The sequence below is a fragment of the Leopardus geoffroyi genome, chromosome C1 (genome assembly GCF_018350155.1).
Source record: "Leopardus geoffroyi isolate Oge1 chromosome C1, O.geoffroyi_Oge1_pat1.0, whole genome shotgun sequence".
NCBI classification, from domain to species: Eukaryota; Metazoa; Chordata; class Mammalia; order Carnivora; family Felidae; genus Leopardus; species Leopardus geoffroyi.
The window spans coordinates 132,204,398-132,226,071 of record NC_059328.1 but is presented as its reverse complement, the minus strand read 5'-3'; the positions used below and the strand labels follow the sequence as shown (position 1 = coordinate 132,226,071).

General features: G+C 34.7%; 1 protein-coding gene across 4 annotated transcripts in view; it reads left to right on the top strand.

Moving 5' to 3' along the window:
* The window catches only part of LRP1B (LDL receptor related protein 1B), a 1,910,230-nt gene that overhangs the window by 1,356,781 nt on the left and 531,775 nt on the right, over positions 1–21,674 (top strand). For all 4 annotated transcript variants that reach the window (XM_045479681.1, XM_045479680.1, XM_045479683.1 and 1 more), the window contains exons 33-35: positions 14,613–14,753; positions 19,184–19,309; positions 20,777–20,908. In XM_045479681.1, coding sequence (XP_045335637.1) covers positions 14,613–14,753; positions 19,184–19,309; positions 20,777–20,908 — 399 coding nt within the window. The remainder of the gene's footprint in view (positions 1–14,612; positions 14,754–19,183; positions 19,310–20,776; positions 20,909–21,674) is intronic.

Sequence of the window (21,674 nt, the reverse complement as noted above, 5' to 3'; positions counted from 1 at the left end):
TCCATGGTACAGGCCTCCTTTCGAAACATAAATGCCATTTACAAAAGGCTAACTTATACTATCTTCAGAGCTTCCCCTGTGTCTTCTTTTTCCCAAAATAATCAGCTCAAAAAACCCTTAGGACAGAGGTGGGTATTTTGAGGTTGCACCTCATGCCACCCTTCATTACCCACAAGAGAAGTAGTATAAAATCATAGAAAAGCAATGCAAATCCATCCGCCATCTTAAAAAAGTAATTCCACACACAGTCCTGCTAATATTGAGTAGGAATATTTTTATCAATTGTTTATGTAATAGAGTCAATATAGTCACATATATGTTTCAGATTTTGTGTTGACTCATTTGTTTATTCAACAAGCTACCAATTATTGTCTTTAATATTCAAGTCATTTCACTAATACTTCATATATTATGTGGGTGTGGAAGAAGTTTTCTCATTTTATACATGAGGAGACAAATATTGAGGAGACAAATATTGAAGGTCCAAATAAGTTTCTCAGGATCACCCAGAGAGTAAGTGTCATAGCCAGGCATCAAAGCAGGTATGTATGACTCCAAATTATCTTCTCTCATATGATGACTCTCAGCCAGCTTTGAAAACTGTCCATGTGACCGGCATTGGCATACGTATGGAAGACAAGAGTTAATAAGACATAATTCTTGCCCTGAAGAGTCTTACGTTTTAAATAAGGAGGCATAAATGTAAATTAACAAAGTGTTAGGGGATTATGAATGTTACAATAGAATCACACACAAACCACAGAACACAAAGGGTCAGGTGAACCACTCTATCTTTTGAGGGCAAAGGTTCCAAACAGAGGTATCATTTGAGCTATCATTTGAGCTGAGTCCAAAAATCTGTATATGTGCCCATTATGCAGATAATGGGAGTAGAAGTGAGTGTAGCAGTGGAGGTAAGGAAGCAAACTGAGGGCAAACACAAAAATGCATAGAGATGTTTGACAATCATCATTTTGGAAAATCATGCAAACTGTCAACAATATATTAGCCTATAACCTGGGATAATGGAAAATGGAAGGAGGACACAGGTGGAACACAGTTCAGGCACAAGTAAACACAATGATACACGATGAATATTTAATACAAATGTATTCCATCAAAATGTTCAAATTGTCTGCTCTATTTGAACCACATAGTTTGCTCTTTCCTCCCCCTACTCCTCCTCTTTCTCCACTCCCTGTTTCTAAGGAAAACTGTCTTAGATAACATCAGTTTTCATTGAATAAACTCTGCTTTTTATTTTCTAAACACCCCAGCAAGCAGTTATTTGGAGCTGCTTTGTCTTTGTCAGCTAATTCCTCCTTCTCACTGTAACTCTCTCCATCATTGCACCGATACTAGTTCACTGGCAACACAGTCAAGCCATCAACTTGGAAATTAAATTACCTACCATTCTCAAGTTTTTCTCCCTATAACCTCAGACTGCCCCCTCAGCTCTCAATGAGGCAGTGCTCTCACTGTAACCATGAATCGAGAGTTTAGGGCCATATCTGTCAGTTCAGGGTCACGAAGGCTTCAACACAGAATGCTGGGCTTTGTTCTGCAGGGCTCTCCATACCACCTTCACTGTCCTTTTCCAAATTCTGTGTTTAAGAAAAACAACAAAAACCAGGTCTCAGCAGAGCAAAGAGACTTATAGTTCCATCAAAGCCATAAGGAACAGATTTTTGCATAGTTCCAGACAAAGTAGAGGGAGCTGCTCCTGCAGAGAAAAGCAACTAACAGGCTAAGAGACTTATGCTGTAAGCAAACGTAGCCACCTCTAATGGTCCAGGTGGAGGGGCGTTTCTGATTTGCAGTGGATACAATGTAAAAATGTAATAGTTCCTATATAATTGGAAATGATAGACTTGTCCTGATATGTACATATTTCTCTTATTCACAGCAGTTTTAATTATTTTTCTTTACAAACAAGCTGCCTCTTGGTTATTTCCTTGCATGTTTTTGCCATAACATGGTTAATCTATCCCTGGAAAATTGAAAATTGACTGTGATTCAATATTCCTGGAACGTAGAGCACTAGGAGCAGTAACAGATCTGGTGATGGAAAATTCATCAGGCATCAAATCATGGATGGCCTTTGTGCCCTGCTTAGGGGGTTGGCAGGGGAAAGCCACTGGAGAGTTTAAAGCAGCAGATTTGCATTGAATGCTCAGATTTACATTTTGGAAACATAATTCCAGTGTTTCTTCAGCAATGAGAGGAGAATGAGAACCACTGAGGCCTTGAGCTAAGCAGTTTCATTGGTAATGGAGAAGAAATAAAACATTCTGGATGTAATAAGGGTGAAAAATCAAGTAGGCTTGCTCAGACTGGCTGGCACTTAGGAGAGACCATGGAGGTGGTGAGGGACAAAAAGATGACTGTCTGGTTTTACCTCTGATGACTAAATGGAGGTCATTCAGTTTGAGAAGTTGTTTTAGTTGTTTAAGGCTGCTATAACAAAAATTAGTACAGGCTGGGTAGTTTATCAACATTTATTTCTCACCCTAATGGAGGTTGAGAAGTGCAAGATCAATGTGCTGGCAGATTCTATGTGTGGTGAGAGCATGCCTCCTGATTCAGATAGCTGTCTTCTCCCTATCCTAAGATGGAAGGGGTGAGAGAGCTCTTTGGGGTGTCTTTTGTAAGGGTCCTAATTCCATCTATGAGCTCGATCTTTACTATCTGATCACCTCCCTGGGCACCTCACACTGGGGTTCAGGATTTCAACATATGAATCTGAGGGAAGGATATTAACATTGAGTCCATAACAGAAATTTACCAGGAAAGGAACATACATGGGAAAAATGAAATGGATTTTATTGTGGTAAAGTTTGCAGTGACTATTTTATATTTAGGTAGAAATATCTATGCAGTTGTATACACAGACTGAAGATAAGAGGATAGTCAGGCATAAGGTAGAGATTTAGGTATATGGTGAAGACATCATAGAGATCATGTGGTGAGAGCCCACTTTCTCGCTTGCAAATGGCATATTCTCCCATGATAGCAGAAATAGGGCTAGCTCTATTTTTATAAGGTCATTCCTCTCATCATGGAGGCTCCTAATTACCTCCCAAAGACCCTATTCCCTCATACCATCCCACTGGGAATTATGGTTTCAATATATACATATGGGAAGAATGCAAACATTCAGTCTGTAGCAGTTGAGAATGAAAATCAGGATTGGAAATAATTTTGTATCAGACCTATCAAGGCATGCTTAATTGTCTTCTCAATGTTGATGTTGCAGTTGAGAAGGCCAATGCTATTCCGCTATTGTGTCCTTTGATTTATTAACTAAATTTTCTCTCTAGAATTTTTTTCCCTTCTTCAGTTTTGGAAAATAATGTTAAATTGTTTTTTAATCACTTTTTACCTTCTGTTTTTCAGCGATCTATTTCTGCACTCATTTCATTTAGATGGTGAACTTTCATTTTCTGTTTCTTTTTTTTCTTCTTATTTTCTTAAGGATTTTTTTCAGCTTCAAACTTTACATCAATTTTTTTATTTCAGCTAGAATAGTTGTAGTTTCTAGGGACTCAACTTTTGCTTTCTCTGTTCCTTTTTTTTTAATTCCCTCCTATTCTTGCTTTAAGAATGTAGTTCCTATTATAACTTTGAGTATATTTGTATTTTGTTCTGGTTTATATATATGTATATATCTATATATTTTCTTTTGCTTCTGTTTCCTCTGAGTATTTTTCCTGTGTATTTACTTAATTTGGTTCTTGGTCATGGTGTAGTCTTTCTTCAGTTACGTGATGTATCTTGACTTCACCTTTCTAATGATGACTGGAAATTCAGCATTCAAGAAGCAGGGTTTATGTAATAGTAAGCATCATTAAAAATAGCTATACCAGGATGCTTTGGGGAGGAGAATGTTCCTCAGTAAGCAGCTTCTTCAGAGCATTGGTGAGACAGTTTCCCCCAAAGAGGAAAGAAACCCTTTCATCACTCATGTGGGAGATGTTAGCCTGAATGCCAGCTTCCTCAAAGCATGGGGAAGGGGAGAGAGAGGTCTTGTGGCTTAGCACTTGTTTCTTATGTTTCTTATGTTTCTGTTGTTTCTTATGGCCACTGCACCTTAGAATAACCAGGACATTTGGAAAACCCATAGGCCAAAACAATTCAATAACAGTCTCTGGGAATGGCTCTCAGGTGTTATTTTAAAGGTCCTCCAGATGATTCTAATGTTTACCTAAGGTGGAGACCCATTAGACCAACAAGCATCAGCATCACCTGGGAACTTGGAAATGCAAATTCTCAGGTGCCCTCTCAGAACTACCGAATCATAGACTCTGGAGTAGGACCCAAAGAGTCGTGTCTTAACACACCCTCCAGATGATTCTATGCCATTCTCAAATTTGAGAACCTCTAATATAGATTATCTCTTAATCCGTGTGTTTATTTATAATATACAGACCCTGAGTTGTGTCTTATTTTCAGTGTCTTCAGTGATCCTCTCCAGAGGGTATATCTCTAACTCTTTGACCGGGTTTAAAGAGGATCACTCTCTTGGTTGTGTACACTTGGTTCTAACTCCTGAAATAGACGAAATCCATCATCTTTCTTTCAATGGCATGTAACTCCCCGTTTTTACAGGCCTTTAGGTTCCCAGTTTCTGACCTGTTCTGAAGTTCTGCAGTGCAGACTAGTTTACATCTGGCCTCCTCCCTTTGAAGGTCTAGATTTTCATTTTATCTGTAAAGTCAGTCACCAATTATAATCTGCTTGTAACCTACTACAATTTTTATAGCCATGGCCTTTATTTTCCTTTATAAAGCCCTCCTTGTCTTTATAGGTTTATACCTTATTCATTGCTTTCTTGTAAATTTTGGGGTTTCAGAAGAGAGTAGAGATAATAGAATTGCCAGATAAAATGCATGATACGCAGTTAAACTTGAATTTCATACAAATTATTAATTTTTATGTATACAATTTTTAGGACATACTTATACAAAAATTATTTGTCATGTATCTGTAATTCAGATGTAACTGGGCATTTTATATTTTAAATGTAAAGGGCTAGTTTTTGAGGAAATGCAATTTTTAATTATGGATCTCAACAGTTCTGGTAAACTTAAATAAAGTACATATTCTGAATATTTATAAAACAGCTATTAATTTTGATAATACATTTAAGAAGGAAAGTATTATTAAAATTTTATAATTATAATTTTAAAATGTAATAACTGACACATATTTCAATTGTTTATTTTGGGACTGAACTTCAATTCAATTTATATTTATCAAGTAATATTTGCATTGCAGGGTATAGTGTTATTAGATCTAGTGGTATACAATTTCATACAGAGCAATGTAGTGGAAAGAGCAATGAAATTCACTTAACACCAACTGAGAGCACCATGTGTGACCTTGGAGAAGGTCTGCTGTGTGACCTTGGAGAAGGTCACCTTCTGACCTTCTGTTTCCTCATCTTTAACAACAGAAGGTGTATTAACACATCACATCTCATTTATGATGATTAAATGAGACAGTCATATTTGCTTATGTTCAGAGCCTAGAAAAGGCCCTGGAACTTAGTGCTGTTCAGTAAACTTATTTCCCTTTTCTCTCTTCTCAATCTCTTGAGTGAAGAGATTGTATGGTAGAATCAATTTATATTTGTTATTTATGTTAATTCTTCCTTATATTTCATAAATACCTTTATTAGCTCTATTAGTAAATTTATTTTTTTGCTAGGGCTAACATAACAAAGTCTCACAGACTGAGTGGCAAAACAGAAATTGCCTTTCTCACTGTTTTGGAGCTTGAAGTCTGAGATCAAGGTGTCAGCATGCTTGCTATTGACTGATGCCTCTCTCCAGGACTTGTAGATGGGTGTTTTGTCCTCCCTGGGTCTTCCCTGTGTGTGTATCTGTGTCCTAGTTTCTCCTTCTCTTTCTTTCTCTCTCTTTATTCCAGTATAATTAACCTACAGTGTTATAGTAGTTTCAGGTGTACAATATAGTGATTCAACAATTCTGTACATTACTCAGTCCCTCTAATCTTCTCTTCCTATAAGGACATTAGTCATAGTGGATTAGGACCCATCCTAACGAACTCATTTTAATTTAATTAGCCCTTTAAAGTCCCTATCTCTAAAAACAGTTACACTCTGAAGTACTGGAAGTTTGGACTTCAACATATGAATTTTGGGAGACACAATTCAACCCATAATGGTGGAGTAGAGATACTCATAATTACTTGCATTAAGTTAAGGAAGTAGTCTTTGCATTCTGGTAATTTCTGAAGATTCTAGTATATTCAAGTCAATAACAGTGTGAGAAAGAAAAAGTGGAAGAAACAAATGTGATTCTAAGTAATACATAGTCAAAACCAAAGTTCTTTGTGTTAGAGATACTTGAAAAATATATTTAAAAAGAAATGTTTTCAAAAAGATAATATCAACAGGGAATGGGAGAGATGGCTTTATTTAAATGTTTTCTGAGTTATGATTTGTTACGGGAGATATTTTTAGGGATATTTATTTCCCCAGTCGCTTCCCATGTATTTAGGAAATTTCTAAATCGTGCTCAGTTCAAAAGAATGCAAAGCACTGTGAAGAACATAAAGAAGTACAAGACAGGATCCTTGTTCTCAAGAGCTTTCATCTCTGGATAGAGACTCAAACTTAATACAAGTGAAAAGAAGGGAAAAGCAGTAATTAAAAATAAAACTATGTGATTCCGTCTGGAGACGCCTCAGCATCAGTGGGAAGGAAGTGTCGATGTGAGATATGCTAGTCTGACATACTTCGCTGCGGGACAGAAGGGTTCTACTTGTGCAGTGAAGGGTGCCTATATTGGAAGCAGGTGCTGACAAAGATGGGGAAACCAACGTTTGTAAAAAAGGGAAACATGCCTATTTTCACCATAGCACTAATAGAAGTTTTTAGTTATTTTCTTTCCTAATTTTTGTTAAAATTGTGATAAGAATACTTAGCATGAGATTCACCCTCCTCACAGATTTTTAAGTGCACAATACAGTGTTGTTAACTACTGGCACAATGTTGTACAGCAGATCTCTAGAACATACCCCCTTTTTTGTAACTGAAACTGTATACCTGTGGAAGAGCAACTTCCCCTCTCCCTTCTCTCCCCAACCCCTGGCAACCATCATTCTATTCTGTTTCTGAGTTTGACTAGATTAGATACCTCATATAAGTGGAATCTTGAAGTGTGTGTCCGTTTTTGACTGGCTAATTTTACTTAGCATGATGTCCTCAAGGTTCATCCATGTTGCTGTATGTGACAAAATCTCCTTTTTTTTAAGTATTAATTTCCGTAGAGCAGTTTTAGATTCACAGTAAAACTGAAAAAAAAAAAAATACTGAGATTGACTATATATCTCCTATATTCTTACATTTATAGTCTCTCTCATTATCAACATTCTGTACAGGATATTTCCTTCTTTACTAATATTGAATAATATTATTTTGTATGTATATACCACATTTTGTTTAATCATTCATCCTTTAATAGACATTTAGGTTGTTTCTATATCTTTGCTATTATGAATTATGCTGCAATTAACATTGGAGTGTTAATATCTCTTTGATATCCTGACTTCAATTCCTTTGAATATATACCCAGATGTAGGGGGTTGCTAGGTCATATGATAGTTCTATTTTTAATTTTTTTGAGTAACCCCCCATACTATTTTCTGTAGTGGCCTTGCCATTTTACATTCCCAGAGCAATGTGCAAGTGTTCCAATTTCTCCATATCCTTGCTCACATTGTTGTCTTTTTAATTTTTTTCTTTAATCATAGCCCTCCTAACAAATGTGAGGTACTGTCTCATTCTGGTTTGGATTTGCATTTCTTTGATGAGTGGTGATATTGAGCATATTTTCATATACATGTGGGCCATTTGCATGCCTTCTTTAGAAAAATGTTTATTCAAGTAATTCGCCATTTTCAATCAGGTTATTTATTTTTTTGCTGTTGATTTGTAGAAATTTCATTTATTTCTTTCCTGTTTATGTATTTCTCTCTCCCTCACTAGAACATAGGATCTATAAAAGCAGACATTGTCTTCTCTCATTTTCCCACTACCTATATAGTACTTATAAATAAAATAGATGTCTGATATTAGTTGAAAAATGAATGAATACATATTGTGAGGTGACAAGAATGGATTAAACACAAGTACTAGAGAGAAGTTGGAAAGAAATTTTAGGTGGAATCAATTCAGATTATGTCGTGATTTTAAAACTTGGTAAAGAATTTTAAATTTGAGGCAGTATATAATCAGGAAATTAGAAGAATCTTGAGCAAGGATGAGGGATGATAAAAGGTATGTTTTCAGAGGGCCGCAACAACCTAGAATACTTTTTCTAGGCTCTCTGTGGTCCTTTTTGTGCTGGTCACTACTTAGATTCATATTATCCAAGTCCTCATGGTCCTTCCTGGGCATAAGGTTCTTTGGTCATGGTCCTCAAGGACATGGTTCTTTCTGTTCTGCCTCTCCTCCCATTTATATGACAGCTTTGTACTGCCCCAACAGAATCCAATTGGTTATCCATAGAGACATTTTACAGAGACAGGGCATAGTTTTGTGCTACTCTTAGAAGCCTCTCCTGCCCTCAAACTAATCTAGATTAGGTTACATGGCCACCTCTATTGCCCAGGAGGCTACAAAAGAATGTGCTTGGCGTTTCAAGTGTTGCCTGTGGAAATTATTCTTCTTTAGCAGAATCGACAGGGAGGAGAGCAGCTGTTGGGTAAACAACATGGAGTCTGCCACAGGTTGACTAGCTTATAGTGGGTAGGGATAGAGGTATTTTTCTTTTCTTCTTCTTCTCGTGTCTTCTTTTCTTTTCTTTTTCTTTCCTTTTCTTCTCTCTTCCTTCCTTTCTTTTCTGTTTTCTGGTCAAGTCTGATTTTTGCAATAATGAATAAATCCGTGAAAATATGTGTGTAAATTTCTGTGTAGACATAAGCTTTTAACTACTTTGGGTAAATAACACAGAGTAGATTGCCGAATCATATGGTAGGAATATTTTTGATTTTGTAGGAAACCACCAAATTTTTTTCCAAAATAGCTGTAACATTTTACATTCTCACCAGCAGCCTATGAGGGTTTTTGTTGCATCACATTCTTGTTGGCATTGGGTGTTGTCAGTGTTCTGAACTTTGGCCATTTTAATAGGTGTCTAATGGTATCTAATTGTTATGTTATTTTGCATTTCTCTGATCACATATGAGGTGGAGCATCTGTTCATATGCTTGTCTGCCATCTATATATCTTTTTTGATGAGGTGTCTATTAAGGTCTTTGCACTTTTTTTCTTAATTTGTTTGTTTTGTTGAATTTTAAGAATTGTTTGTATGTACTTTTTTGTTTAAAGCTTATTTTTGAGAGAGAGACAGAGCACAAGCAGGGGAGGGGCAGAGAGAGAGGGAGACACAGAATCCGAAGCAGGCTCCAGGCTCTGAGCTGTCAGCACAACTGGGGCTCGAACCCACAAACCATGAAATCATGACCTGAGCCGAAGTCAGCTGACTGAGCCACCCAGGTGCCCCAAGAATTCTTGGTATATTTTCGATAATGGTCTTTTATCAGATGTATCTTTTGCAAATATTCTCTCCATGTCTGTGGCTTGCCTTCCAAGTACCTTGATATTTTCTTTTGCACAGAAGTTTTACTTTTAACAAGTCCATTTTATCAATTACTGGTTTCATGGATTATGCTTTGATGTTGTAACTAAAAAGGCTCAAAGTCATTTAGGTTTTCTCCTATATTATCTTTTGGGAGCTTTACAATTTTGCATTTTACATTTAGGTCAGTGTTCCATTTTGAGTTCATTTTTTGTGAAGGGTGTAAGGTCTGTACCTAGATTCATTCTCTTTCATGTAGATGCCCCATTGTCCCAGCTGGAACACTGTTTCAGAGACTGTTTGCTCCATTGTATTGCCTTTGCTGCTTTGTCAAAAATCAGATGACTGTATTTACTGAGATCCTTTTCTGGGCTCTCTATTTGATTTCGTTGATTTGTCTATTGTTTTACCAATACCACACTGTCTTAATTACTGTAGCTTTGTACTAACTCTCTTCTCCATTTCATTCATTTTTGAGCACTATCTGCCAAATACCTACATCTGAAGAGGCATAGATTTTGGGTCAGTTGTTCTTTCAAGTAAAGATGATATTCTATGAAAAAAGTAGGTCATTTTTATTAAAAAAAAAACAAAAAGGAGATAGATAGAGGGGGGAGGCACAAACCAGGAAACAGACCCTTAACAATAGAGAACGAGTTGAGGGTTACTGGAAAGGAGGAGGGATGGGTTAAATGAGTGACAGGTTAAGGAGGGCTTTTGTGATGATGAACACTGGGTTGTAGTAAGTGATGAGTCACTAAATTCTGCATCTGAAACTCACATTACCCTGTATGTTAACTAACTGGAATTTAAATAAAAACTTGAAGAAAAAAAGCAGCTAATTTTCCTGGAGGTTAAACTCCATAAGTACATTTCTTCCAGACAATCATGATTTAGCATGCAACAGAAGTGCTTTATGCACACTTCCCATTTTGCCACACAGATTATTAAAAAGACATGTACTAAAAGATCAAGATTTAATAAAATTAGTGCTTTTTACTGATCAATTCAGAACACTCTTAAGTAAAACAGGCTGATTTATTCATTTATTTATTTTTTCTGTAAGTGCATAGCAGTAGACAACCAATGATTTCTAGTCAGATTAGTGATACTGACTATTGGACTTTTTAGGCTAATAGTCTACTTGTCTTTCTTCTTCTATCATATTATCTGCCTTTTTCTTTGTATTATGGAAGATTTTCTCAAACATTTCATCATCACTCTATTTTAAAACATATTTTTTTTAATTTTTTTTTAATTTTTTTTTTCAACGTTTATTTATTTTTAGGACAGGGAGAGACAGAGCATGAACGGGGGAGGGGCAGAGAGAGAGGGAGACACAGAATCGGAAACAGGCTCCAGGCTCTGAGCCATCAGCCCAGAGCCTGACGCGGGGCTCGAACTCACGGACCGCGAGATCGTGACCTGGCTGAAGTCGGACGCTTAACCGACTGCGCCACCCAGGCGCCCCAAAACATATTTTATTTAGACAAGATTTTTTAATGTTCTAAGAGGTTTCTTTAATTGGCTTTTCTCATTGAACTGGAGATTCTTGGTTCCCCTTGATATGTAACAAAGGAGAACTGGGTATCTATCATGGATTTCCTCTTTTTTGTGAAAATAAAACTCTTTTTACTTTGTATCTTTCTGGAGAGGGGGCGTCTCTCTGGGAGCTCTGCATGCCATTGGACACTGACTTGCAGATTTTGCTTTAGGTAGGAGCTAGGGGTCAGGTTTTGCCTTCCTCAAATGCCAGAATGAAGGGAATGTTATTGCGAGACACCAGACCTTATATGTCAAGCCTGTTTGCTGAGTATTTTAATTTTTTTAAATGTCTATTTTTGAGAGATTGAAAGATAGAGCACAAGCACAGGAAGGGCAGAGAGAGAGGGAGACACAGAATCCTAAGCAGGCTTCAGTCTCTGAGCTGTCAGCACAGAGCCCACCAGAGGCTTAAACTCAGGAACCGCGAGATCATGACTTGAGCCAAAAGTCTGACACTTAACCGACTGAGCCACCCAGGTCCCCCTGTTTGATGAGTATTTTAAAAAAGAGCTATGGTCATATTTTTATTTGCGAATTTCTATTAGTGGCTATCACCCTCTGTAAACTCAGGGCAAGGGGTTACAGACATGGTGGTGGTAGAGGATATTACATATAAAAATATCTTCACTTAATTATTCTATTTTTAACCTTTATTAGCACTCCCACTGTACTATTTGGAGGCTGAAATCAAGGTCATCTAGAGTTCTGTGGAGAGTGATGGCTTCCACTTCTCTATTGTAAAAATCACATTTTATGTTATCTTATTTTCGTTTTTAATTAGAGTATGAAATAAAATTGAGAGTGGGGGAAAATTAACACTCCAGGTTGCAACTTAACCTATTTCTCCATCTTTTATACCATCTATACCATTATAAAATACCATCTTTTATACATTGTTTATAGGTCCTTAATTCTCTATGAGTGTATACATGGATTTTTCTGCTTTGTGTTTCTAAATTCCTATCACAGTGGCACATTGAAAAAGCTGAAAGGGAACATACATGGGTCTAGTCTACTGTACCGTTCTATACACCTTTTAATAAGGTCTCTACAGGGGCCCCTGGGTGGCTCAGTCAGTTAAGCGTCTGACTCTGGCTCAGGTCATGATCTCGCGTTTTGTGAGAACCAGCCCCATGTGGGTCTCTGTGCTGACAGTTCAGAGCCTGGAGCCTACTTCGGATTCTGTGTCTCTCTCTCTGCCCCTCCACTGCTTGAACTCTGTCTCTGTCTCTCTTTTAAATATAAATAAAAATTTAAAAATAATAATAAATAAACAAAGTCTCTACAGTAAAATTTTCTATTCACAGTGAACTTTTACCTTGTTAGGTCAATTCACAAGTGTAAAACAAGCCCAAAAGTGAATGGGCTACTCAATGTCATCAGCATAATCTAAGCTCCATATGCATATGTCAAGAGAGAGAAGACTATAAACTCCATCCATCTATAGAAGGGGACACTAGAGATGAAATTAGCACCAGCAGCTCTGAAATCAGCACTTGTTATATAATCTGGGGCCTCTATTTATTGTATGACCCGGGGAAAGCTACTTAATGTCACTTTGCCTCAGCATTCTACTGTAAAATGGTTTAATAATAGTAGTACTTAGGGATGCCTGGGTGGCTCAGTTGGTTGAGTGAACGACTCTTGATTTTGGCTCAGGTCATGATCCAAGGGTCATGGGATTGAGCCCTGCATCATGCTCTGTGCTGAAAGTGGAGCCTGCTTAAGATTCTCTCTCTCCCTCCCTCTGCCCCACTATCCCACTTGCACTTTCTCTGTCTAAAATAAAATAAAAATAATAAAGAAATAATGGTAATACTTGCCTTCTAGAATTGTTTTGAAGATTAAATGTATTAATCTACCTTCAGTATTTACAAATTTGCATTGTACAAAATCAAATTCAGTAAGGGGTGATTATTGTTGATATCTGTATTAGTATCCTTCTTAAATATCTGAAACTAGGCCTTGGTTTAGTCAAAATATAGCATTTGAATGAGAATAAATGAACTGTGAAGGTAAAGAGTTTTTTTGTTTTGTTTTTGGGTTTTTTTTCACAAAATTAATTAACCTTTGACTTCTAGGTAAAAATTAATGCAGTCCCAATTGTTATTAGTTAGGCTTTTGTTGAAAAGTCTAAATTGTTTAAAACCTTTATAATTTTGAACTTTATTTTGATTACTGCCTTTCCTTAATTTTTTTTAAAATAAATGTTTATTCCTTTTTGAGAGAGCGTGTGGGCAGGGGAGGGGCAGAGAGAGAGGGGGACAGAGGATCCAAATCAGGCTCTGCACTGGTAGCAGAGATCCTGATGTGGGGCTCAAACTCATGAACTGTGAGATAATGACCTGAGACAAAGTCCAATGCTCAACTAACTGAGCCACCCAGGTACCCCTCTTTAAAATTTTTAATGCAGTCAGCATGGAGTTGTAGAAAGAACACGATTTTTAGAGATAGGAAGACAAAGTATAAAAATTTGATTGGGGTGCCTTGGTAGCTCAGTTGGTTTAAGTATCTGACTCTTGGTTTTGGCTCAGGTCATGATCTCACAGTTCGTGAGATCGAGCCCTGCATTGGACTCTGCACTGACAGTGTGGAGCCTGCTTGGGATGCTCTGTCTCCCTGTCTCTCTGCCCCTCCCCTGCTCGTCCTGTCTCTTTCTCAAAATAAATAAACTGAAAAACAATTTTTTTAATTTGATTAATCTCTATGAATCTTAGAGTCTTCATCTATAAAATGAGACTGGTAATAGTTTCTTTTTAGTTTCTCTATGATAATTTGAAATAAAATAATAATAAATCTATCATCTTCACCAGCATGCTAGCTTCCTTAGGGTTGGGACTATTTTTTTTTTTTTTTAATCTATGGAACATTACAGAGTGTCTACTACCAATAAACATTCAATATGTGTCCTCAACACATACACTGAACAGTTTACATTATTAACATTTTGAAGAAAGGGTCATAAGTTATGCAAAAAAATAAAAGAGTTATGAAGAGTTATGAAGAATTCAGTAATGGGGAATACAAATTATTAAAAGCTTACATACTGTAAACAAAAATAGGACAATATTTTCTTATAATTGCTTGGATATTTGGTTGGATTTTGCCATTTATTTACAGATATTGTACAGCACTAATGTGATCATGTGTACATATGTAAATAATGTAGTCTGTATTCCATATTAATTTGAAAATGCTTTTATTTATAGTCTATATTTTACAAAAAAGAAAAGTTAAAGGCAAGAATCTCTAATTGGAGAGGAAGGAGGAAAATTTAAACAAATATCATTGTGGTTTGTATTTTTAAAAGAATAAAAGAGATTTTATTTTTTTCCCCTTAGACACAGAGCTTGGGAATATAACAAAAGAAATCAGAAAGTATTATACTTTACTGGCTGTTTATTATTATTTAATAAGATGATTATCTTTTTCATAGAAAAAATCTTTTCATTTTTATAGATAAGAAACTGTGGTGGGCAGACCAAAACTTAGCTCAGCTGGGAACCTGCAGCAAAAGGGATGGAAGAAACCCCACAGTCCTACGAAATAAGACTTCTGGGGTTGTTCATATGAAAGTGTACGATAAAGAAGCACAGCAAGGCAAGTCACACTGTAATGAATTTGTGCCACCTTTTGAATATATAATGTTCTCTCTTTTCATATTATTTTCTCAATTCAACAATTGAAAGGTTTGTATTTTTGCTTCTGGTAAAAAAAAAAAAAAAAAAGCGGGGGTGGGTGGGTGGGAGGCAAATGCTGCTTAATACTACACAAGAAATTCTTTTGACATCAGGTATATAATGAGCTTTCAAAACATTAGCAGAGCCACCCAAGGAATCTTAATTTGTCAGGTCTTCAAAGAAGTCTTATCGAGTTCTTGATTTCAAAATATAAGAATAAGAAAAAATCCCAGCAAAATATATGCAGTATATAATTAAGCCCAGAACCTGAATGAACCAGGGGACTTCAAATGGACTATGTCAACATAAGAATTTCACATCCAAAAAGCACTGCATTGTTTGGCTCTAAGCATTTTACTTTTTTGTTTTTGCTTGTCCAAATGGTGTGCAGTGAAATGGAGTGAGAGAACTAACAGATGGTTTACATAGGTGGACTTGTCACATTGCCCGAATGGCAATTAGATTAGAGATGCCAGCCAGGACAGCCCCACACCTGCTAGTCCTTTCTTAGTTTTTGTTTCATGACCCATGACATTTAGCAGCACTTGTTTTCTAGAAAAAACATTTCTCTGTATTATACTTCCTTACCTCAGTCTCTGCCATGAGACCCTTAGCTTCATATACTTTTCTTCTTAGTAAAAACATTTCAAGAAAATGTAAAGGGATTTTCATCTAAAGGAGTTGGACATATAGACCAAAACAGAGAATAGTATAGGTAGAAATAGTGAACCAAGGGGATCACTGATTCTGAAGACCGGTAACAACCATCGTCAGGCAGAATTTATTGGTGATACCAATTGGGAGCCATACCTGCATATCCCAGAGACAAAATGAAGACCAGATTTATGGTTGCCTTCCCTGTACAAAAGCATGGGCAAATTTTGGTCTGAAATCCTTCCTGAAATTTCCTGGAAAAAATTTAAAAGAATTGCTTTAGAATAAAAAATAACGATGAAGTGATTACTGGGCTCCTTTCATGGTTCAGAAGATACCAATACCCAAACCCTTATGCATAAAACTGTATTTCCTCTCTGATATATTTTTAAATCACTGTCTATAATAATTAACAGGAGTGTTTTCACCAGTAATTTTGTAATGGAAGATTTCTGTATCAAAATAAATAATTTTACTTTTAAAAATAAAAATAAATAATTTTACCAAGTCATGGGGAATATATCATATAATTGAGAATAAAACGCTGGTACTCAGTAAATAAAATATTGTGACATTTTTGTGGATTTCAATGTGATATATTTGCAAAGAATAAAAACTTAAAATACTATGATAAATGTTAATTCATAGTCTATACTTAATGAGATTATACCCAAAAACACATTAGAAAATACAACAGAGGGACAGATACATTATTTCTAAAAAGGACATTTTAAAAAATATATATTCATTTTTTTCTCAAAATGTGAACAAACACATTGTTTGAAATTGTATATTAGTTTAATATATAGAGTATTCCTAGATACAGTCCCAATAAAGTTTACTGGAGGAAAAGTTTATTATGTTTTCCTCACTTTTTTGCTCATGTACATAAATTGTTGTCTCGTAAGAGTTTAATCCTACAAAAGTAGAGTTGGCATTTTAGGCACCGTGAAAGTATTACTAAATTGATAAGGACCTGCAGTACTTAGAAATTAATGGTGTAATATGACTAACCTTAAAATTCAGTGAGAATACTATTTTTACTGAAAAAATATGCTGATAAAAGCATCTGTATTAAAGAGAATCCCATTAACAGAATCACGGCAGGTACCTTAAAAGCTTCATTACTATGAAATATGATCAATTTAGGATTATTTAAGGTTAACATTACTACTTCTTTGGATTTCAAAGTACAATTAGCTACTTCATTTATCATTTTTGACACAGATCACTGGAGAGCCGGGACTTCTCGTTAGTCAAGTGGACTTTCTGACTCCACTAGGGAATTGGGGCATGAAGTTTGAACATCAGTATCATTGCAAAATATTAAGCCAAGCTAATATTTCTAATTTGCCAGATAATCACTACCAAAATTACTGTCTTTTAAAATCCAATACTTTTCCTACATCAATTCTTTATTTAATAGGCAAAGATAAATACTGTAAATAATGATTCATTTCAATTATTTTTTTCCTTCCTGTCTCCCTATTAGAGACCAAAATGATACATGAAATGTACGTTGTTGTACAACATAATTGTTAACATAGGCTAATTTTATTATTTGTCAAAAAATAAGTATGATACAATATGTATTGCTGTTATTACAATTAGATTTAAAAATGCACAGTCCCAGAAGTTCCTTTTCCGTTATTTTTTCACATATTTTTATATCATCAAGGTTATAGAACTCTATATATTTTGAAATTTTAATTATCTTCCTGAATCTATTTTTTTAACTTCATTTCCTTTTTTCTCCTTCTCTCCACTTGTTTTTTCTTCAAACTTTATAGTTAAAACATTTCTTGTCAATCTTTTCTAAGTTTTTCAGCCTTTTATAATAGTTGAAATAAATCTATAACAAAATGCAGAAGTCCATAGATTGGCATTGCATTAATATATGTTTATGTGCTTCCTATAAAATAAAATATATTTAAGTTCAGTATAGATTACTGTAAGTCTACATAACTACAGATCAAGGTTAGTATAGATTGCTGTAAACTATGTATGTGCTATATAACAGTAAATTTAACTGTCTCTTAAAGTAATCAGAGATCTGAAGTTTTATCTTCATATATAAGTATATAAAAAGTCAGCTTGAGGAAAGGGGAAATAAGTCAACTAATCTTCATTAGTTTATATAAGAGATAAAGGTAATCATTTCAAAAGTTCAGGGCAACTCAAATCCTAGTATGTGGCCTTATATAGGATGGAGTTCGTCATTGACTGAACTGGCAGCTATTGGAAATTAGGAGAAAATGTGGTAGATCTCCTGATGAGAAATCTCCCATGTTGAGGGTATTTCACACTTCAAAAATGACAGAGCTCATGACAGCTTCTATTGAACAATTAAATCCCATCAGACTGTCTTGAATTCAGGAGATGAGAAATAATGAGCTGCATTGGTATTTTGAATTTTCCATAGAGCACTATTGATATATAGCTTTCATCATGCTTTGTAATTCTCACTGGATTTACTGCACTTCGCATTAGAGCTTGAACATCCAGTAAATGGCATTGCATGTCCTAGAATAATAAAAATGTTGTAAAAATGGGATATTTAATGAACTTGCTGGGTAAGATTGTAAATTACTTAATGTCACGCTACCAGGTTTAATTAGCACATTGGGCCTAGTAAATTCAGTGGAACATCTTTCTAGAATGCCTACCTGTGATTACCTGACTAATATTTGTCATTGCTACTACACAGGAATAAGGAGAATTAATATGCCAATTAATTAGATGACTCTTGCGGGTATGTTTTAAATATATTTGGGGAGAATTATGTTCCTAGGAATAGCAAAATTTATTTCCTTTTTAAAAATTATATATACATATATATATATATATAATACACACACACATATATACATATATATATATACACATACATATATGTGTATATGTACTTCCTTTCTTTTAGCAGCGTAGTCTTCAAATTGAGTTAGTAATATAATTTAACAGTGATTTATTTGACATATTTGGATAAAGTATTCCTGAAAATGAAGTAACTATAGAGTTGAAGTGAAATATAGTAGTCAAAAAAGAAAGATTTCCTAGTTCCTGTGATCTTAAAATATTGTAAAGGTCTGTAACAGTATTCATGACAAACCAATTTCACTTGTTCTTCTGTAGCTGTGAATCTTCTCATGAATCATCATTTGCTTTGAAATAATAGTTTTTAATTATTTATTTTTAAATTTATGTTTTGAGACATAATGGACATAAAGCATTGTACAAGTTTAAGGTATATAAGGTGTTGATTTGATACATTTATATGTTGCAATATAATTACCACCTTAGTATTAGTTCCTAAGTCTACCATATCACATAATTATCATTTCTTCTTCGTGATGGGAACAATTAAGATCTGTTCTCTCAGCAACTGTGAATTGTAATTAAAGTTTAATTGATACTATAAATTAATTATAGTATTGCTGTCTATAATCACTATGCCATGAATGAGATCTCCATTCACTTTTTTGGGAGGGCAGACTTCAACTATAACATGCCACTTCGAATTATTCAAGACACTCAAACATAATACTAACCAATATAAAACAGCTATGTTTATAAATCAACAAAAGCATAAATATTTGTTCCTATTATTGATTTTGAATGATACTCCAATTTTATTAAATTTTATATTTTACTTTTCTTGAATTTTATATTTCTTTTGCTTGTTTTCCTTCTATTCAGGCAGCAATTCTTGCCAACTAAATAATGGTGGATGTTCTCAGCTTTGTTTACCAACATCTGAAACTACAAGGACTTGCATGTGTACGGTGGGATATTATCTCCAAAAGAACCGAATGTCATGTCAAGGTATAAGGTCTTGAAAAATTTAATTCTGATGAATTTACTTTATCCATGCAGATTTGAGGCAACATGATATAGTTAAAAAATAGAAAAAAAATATTAGCTTCTTTTTGGATTCTGGTTCACTGCTCAGTCTCATATATGAAGGATTTTTAATGTACCTAAAATATTTTAAGTATTACTGTTCTTTAAAGCTTTATATCTTTTTTTTAGTTATTTCCAAGAAATACAGTTTATTGTCAAACTTTTAGCCAAACCCAATAGAAGCTACCTTTAACTTGAATAGGCAAAGGTTGAAGTAAAAAGTGGTAATTGACCAGTTACAATTACCATCCAATCTGAATCCAGTTATGTTTACTTTCTTTTAACTATTTAAGAGAAAGTACATAAAGGCTGTGAGGTCTCTGAATTTCTTAGCTGAGAGGGAAGAGTCCTGCCAAAGAACTGGCACCCAACAGACCCATCTTCCTATTTCTTGTTTCATGGATTCTGGCTCTAAGACTCAAAGAAATTTGGTTCTAGAATGATCTTTTTATCCAATGATCATAGCTTAATTTCATTTTTAAAAAGTTTCAGTCTTATATGAGGAATGTTTGTTAATGTTATCGCATGCTTTCTTTTAAATAAAATATTTATATGGCACTTATGTACTAGGCACTGTTCTAAATACTTTAAACATATTAATTCACTTAATCCTTATACTAACCCTTGAGGTAGGTCTCTTATTATTGCCATTTTAGAGATGTGAAAACTGAGGCATAGTGAGATTAACTAGCTTGCCTGAGTCACACAGTTAGTAAGTAGTAAAGACCCATGTAAACCCAGGCATTCTAATTTTAATAAGAAAATATGTGTCAAAAACATGTTCTAGCATATTAGAAAAAGTCATAAACAGCATGCAGACTTCTGGTAGTCAGCTTTTATGTATGTTTATTTTAGGACATAATTTTGATCCTAGAATGTCAAGGTGTTAGTAAAAGTGAAGTACTTTTATATTTTTAGTGTTCAAAATGATTTAAAACTAACTTTATTAGAAAAGTTACAGTGATATAGTTACCTAAAATTATATATAAAATCAAAGTTTATTATCATATATAAACAACAAGGTAACTGGGCATTAGAAAAGAGGGGGTGAATTTTGGTTGTGAGGTCAGGTATGTTTTCAAGAATTACCTGCCTCTGTTTTTGTGAAAGTCTAGTTCCAGATCAGTAGTGTTGTCACTACCTAGGAACTTTTCAAAAATTTAAATGATTTCTCCTCTTGGATGGCGGCCTGGTAATCTGTGTTTTAACAAGTCCTCTAGGAGATTCTGATGCATACCCACGTTTGAGAACCACTAATCTATCTATCTACTTTTCAACTAGTCAGAAGTGTAGTGTGCAATTTAAAAAAAAAGTTAAAAATAATGCTAGTAGAATAATTTTAATTTTAAATATTCATTTGGAGCTTTTTTTTTTCTTTTTCCAATTTAGGTATAGAGTCATTTCTTATGTACTCTGTTCATGAAGGAATCAGGGGAATACCTCTGGAACCAAGTGACAAAATGGATGCATTGATGCCTATATCAGGAACTTCATTTGCTGTTGGAATAGATTTTCATGCAGGTAAATAGCTTTTTATTCATAATTTATATATGATGTTTTTACTTGATTTATTAAACATGATGCAAATATAACCTTTCCCTCTGTACTCTGAGAGTCAAGATGAGGAACAAGAAAGTAAATTGGTAATGAATTTTTAAGCCAAATACAAATTGCTCTAAATATGTTTTCCTGAAAAAAAAAATCAAGTAAAAATTTCCTAAAATATAGCATTTGAGTTGCAAATACATGAAAATGCCATGATTGACAATCGGTTGCTTCATTTTTATTTCTCTCCTTTCAAAATGACACCTTTACTTTTATTCCATTATAGATACGAATATATATAAAATATTTTGTTTGAGAATATACATAAACCATAATCTTATTTAAAATATTTCCAGAATGATTATCTATTCTAACATTGGTAGTAGAATATTAGATCCAAATAACAAGAAAACAATTATAAATTCTGTGACATTTAAATTACTTTTGAAGACGGTATGTATAATTTTGAAGTCAGATTTTATCCTTACCTTCTTGTTTTAGCAAACAGTGAAAAAAGCATATTGGACACTAACATTTTCTGTGGCTTACATAAATGTGTGACTGGAAATTGATAGTCGACACTGTCCAATTTATTGAAGTAAATGTGTGTGTGTGTGTGTGTGTGTGTGTGTGTGTGTGCTAATTGCTAAATTCAGAGATAGTATAAGCATTAGATATGCTTTGGCATTTATACTCAGATTTTTTTTTTTCTACACTTGTGGGTCTAACTTAATAAGAGCAA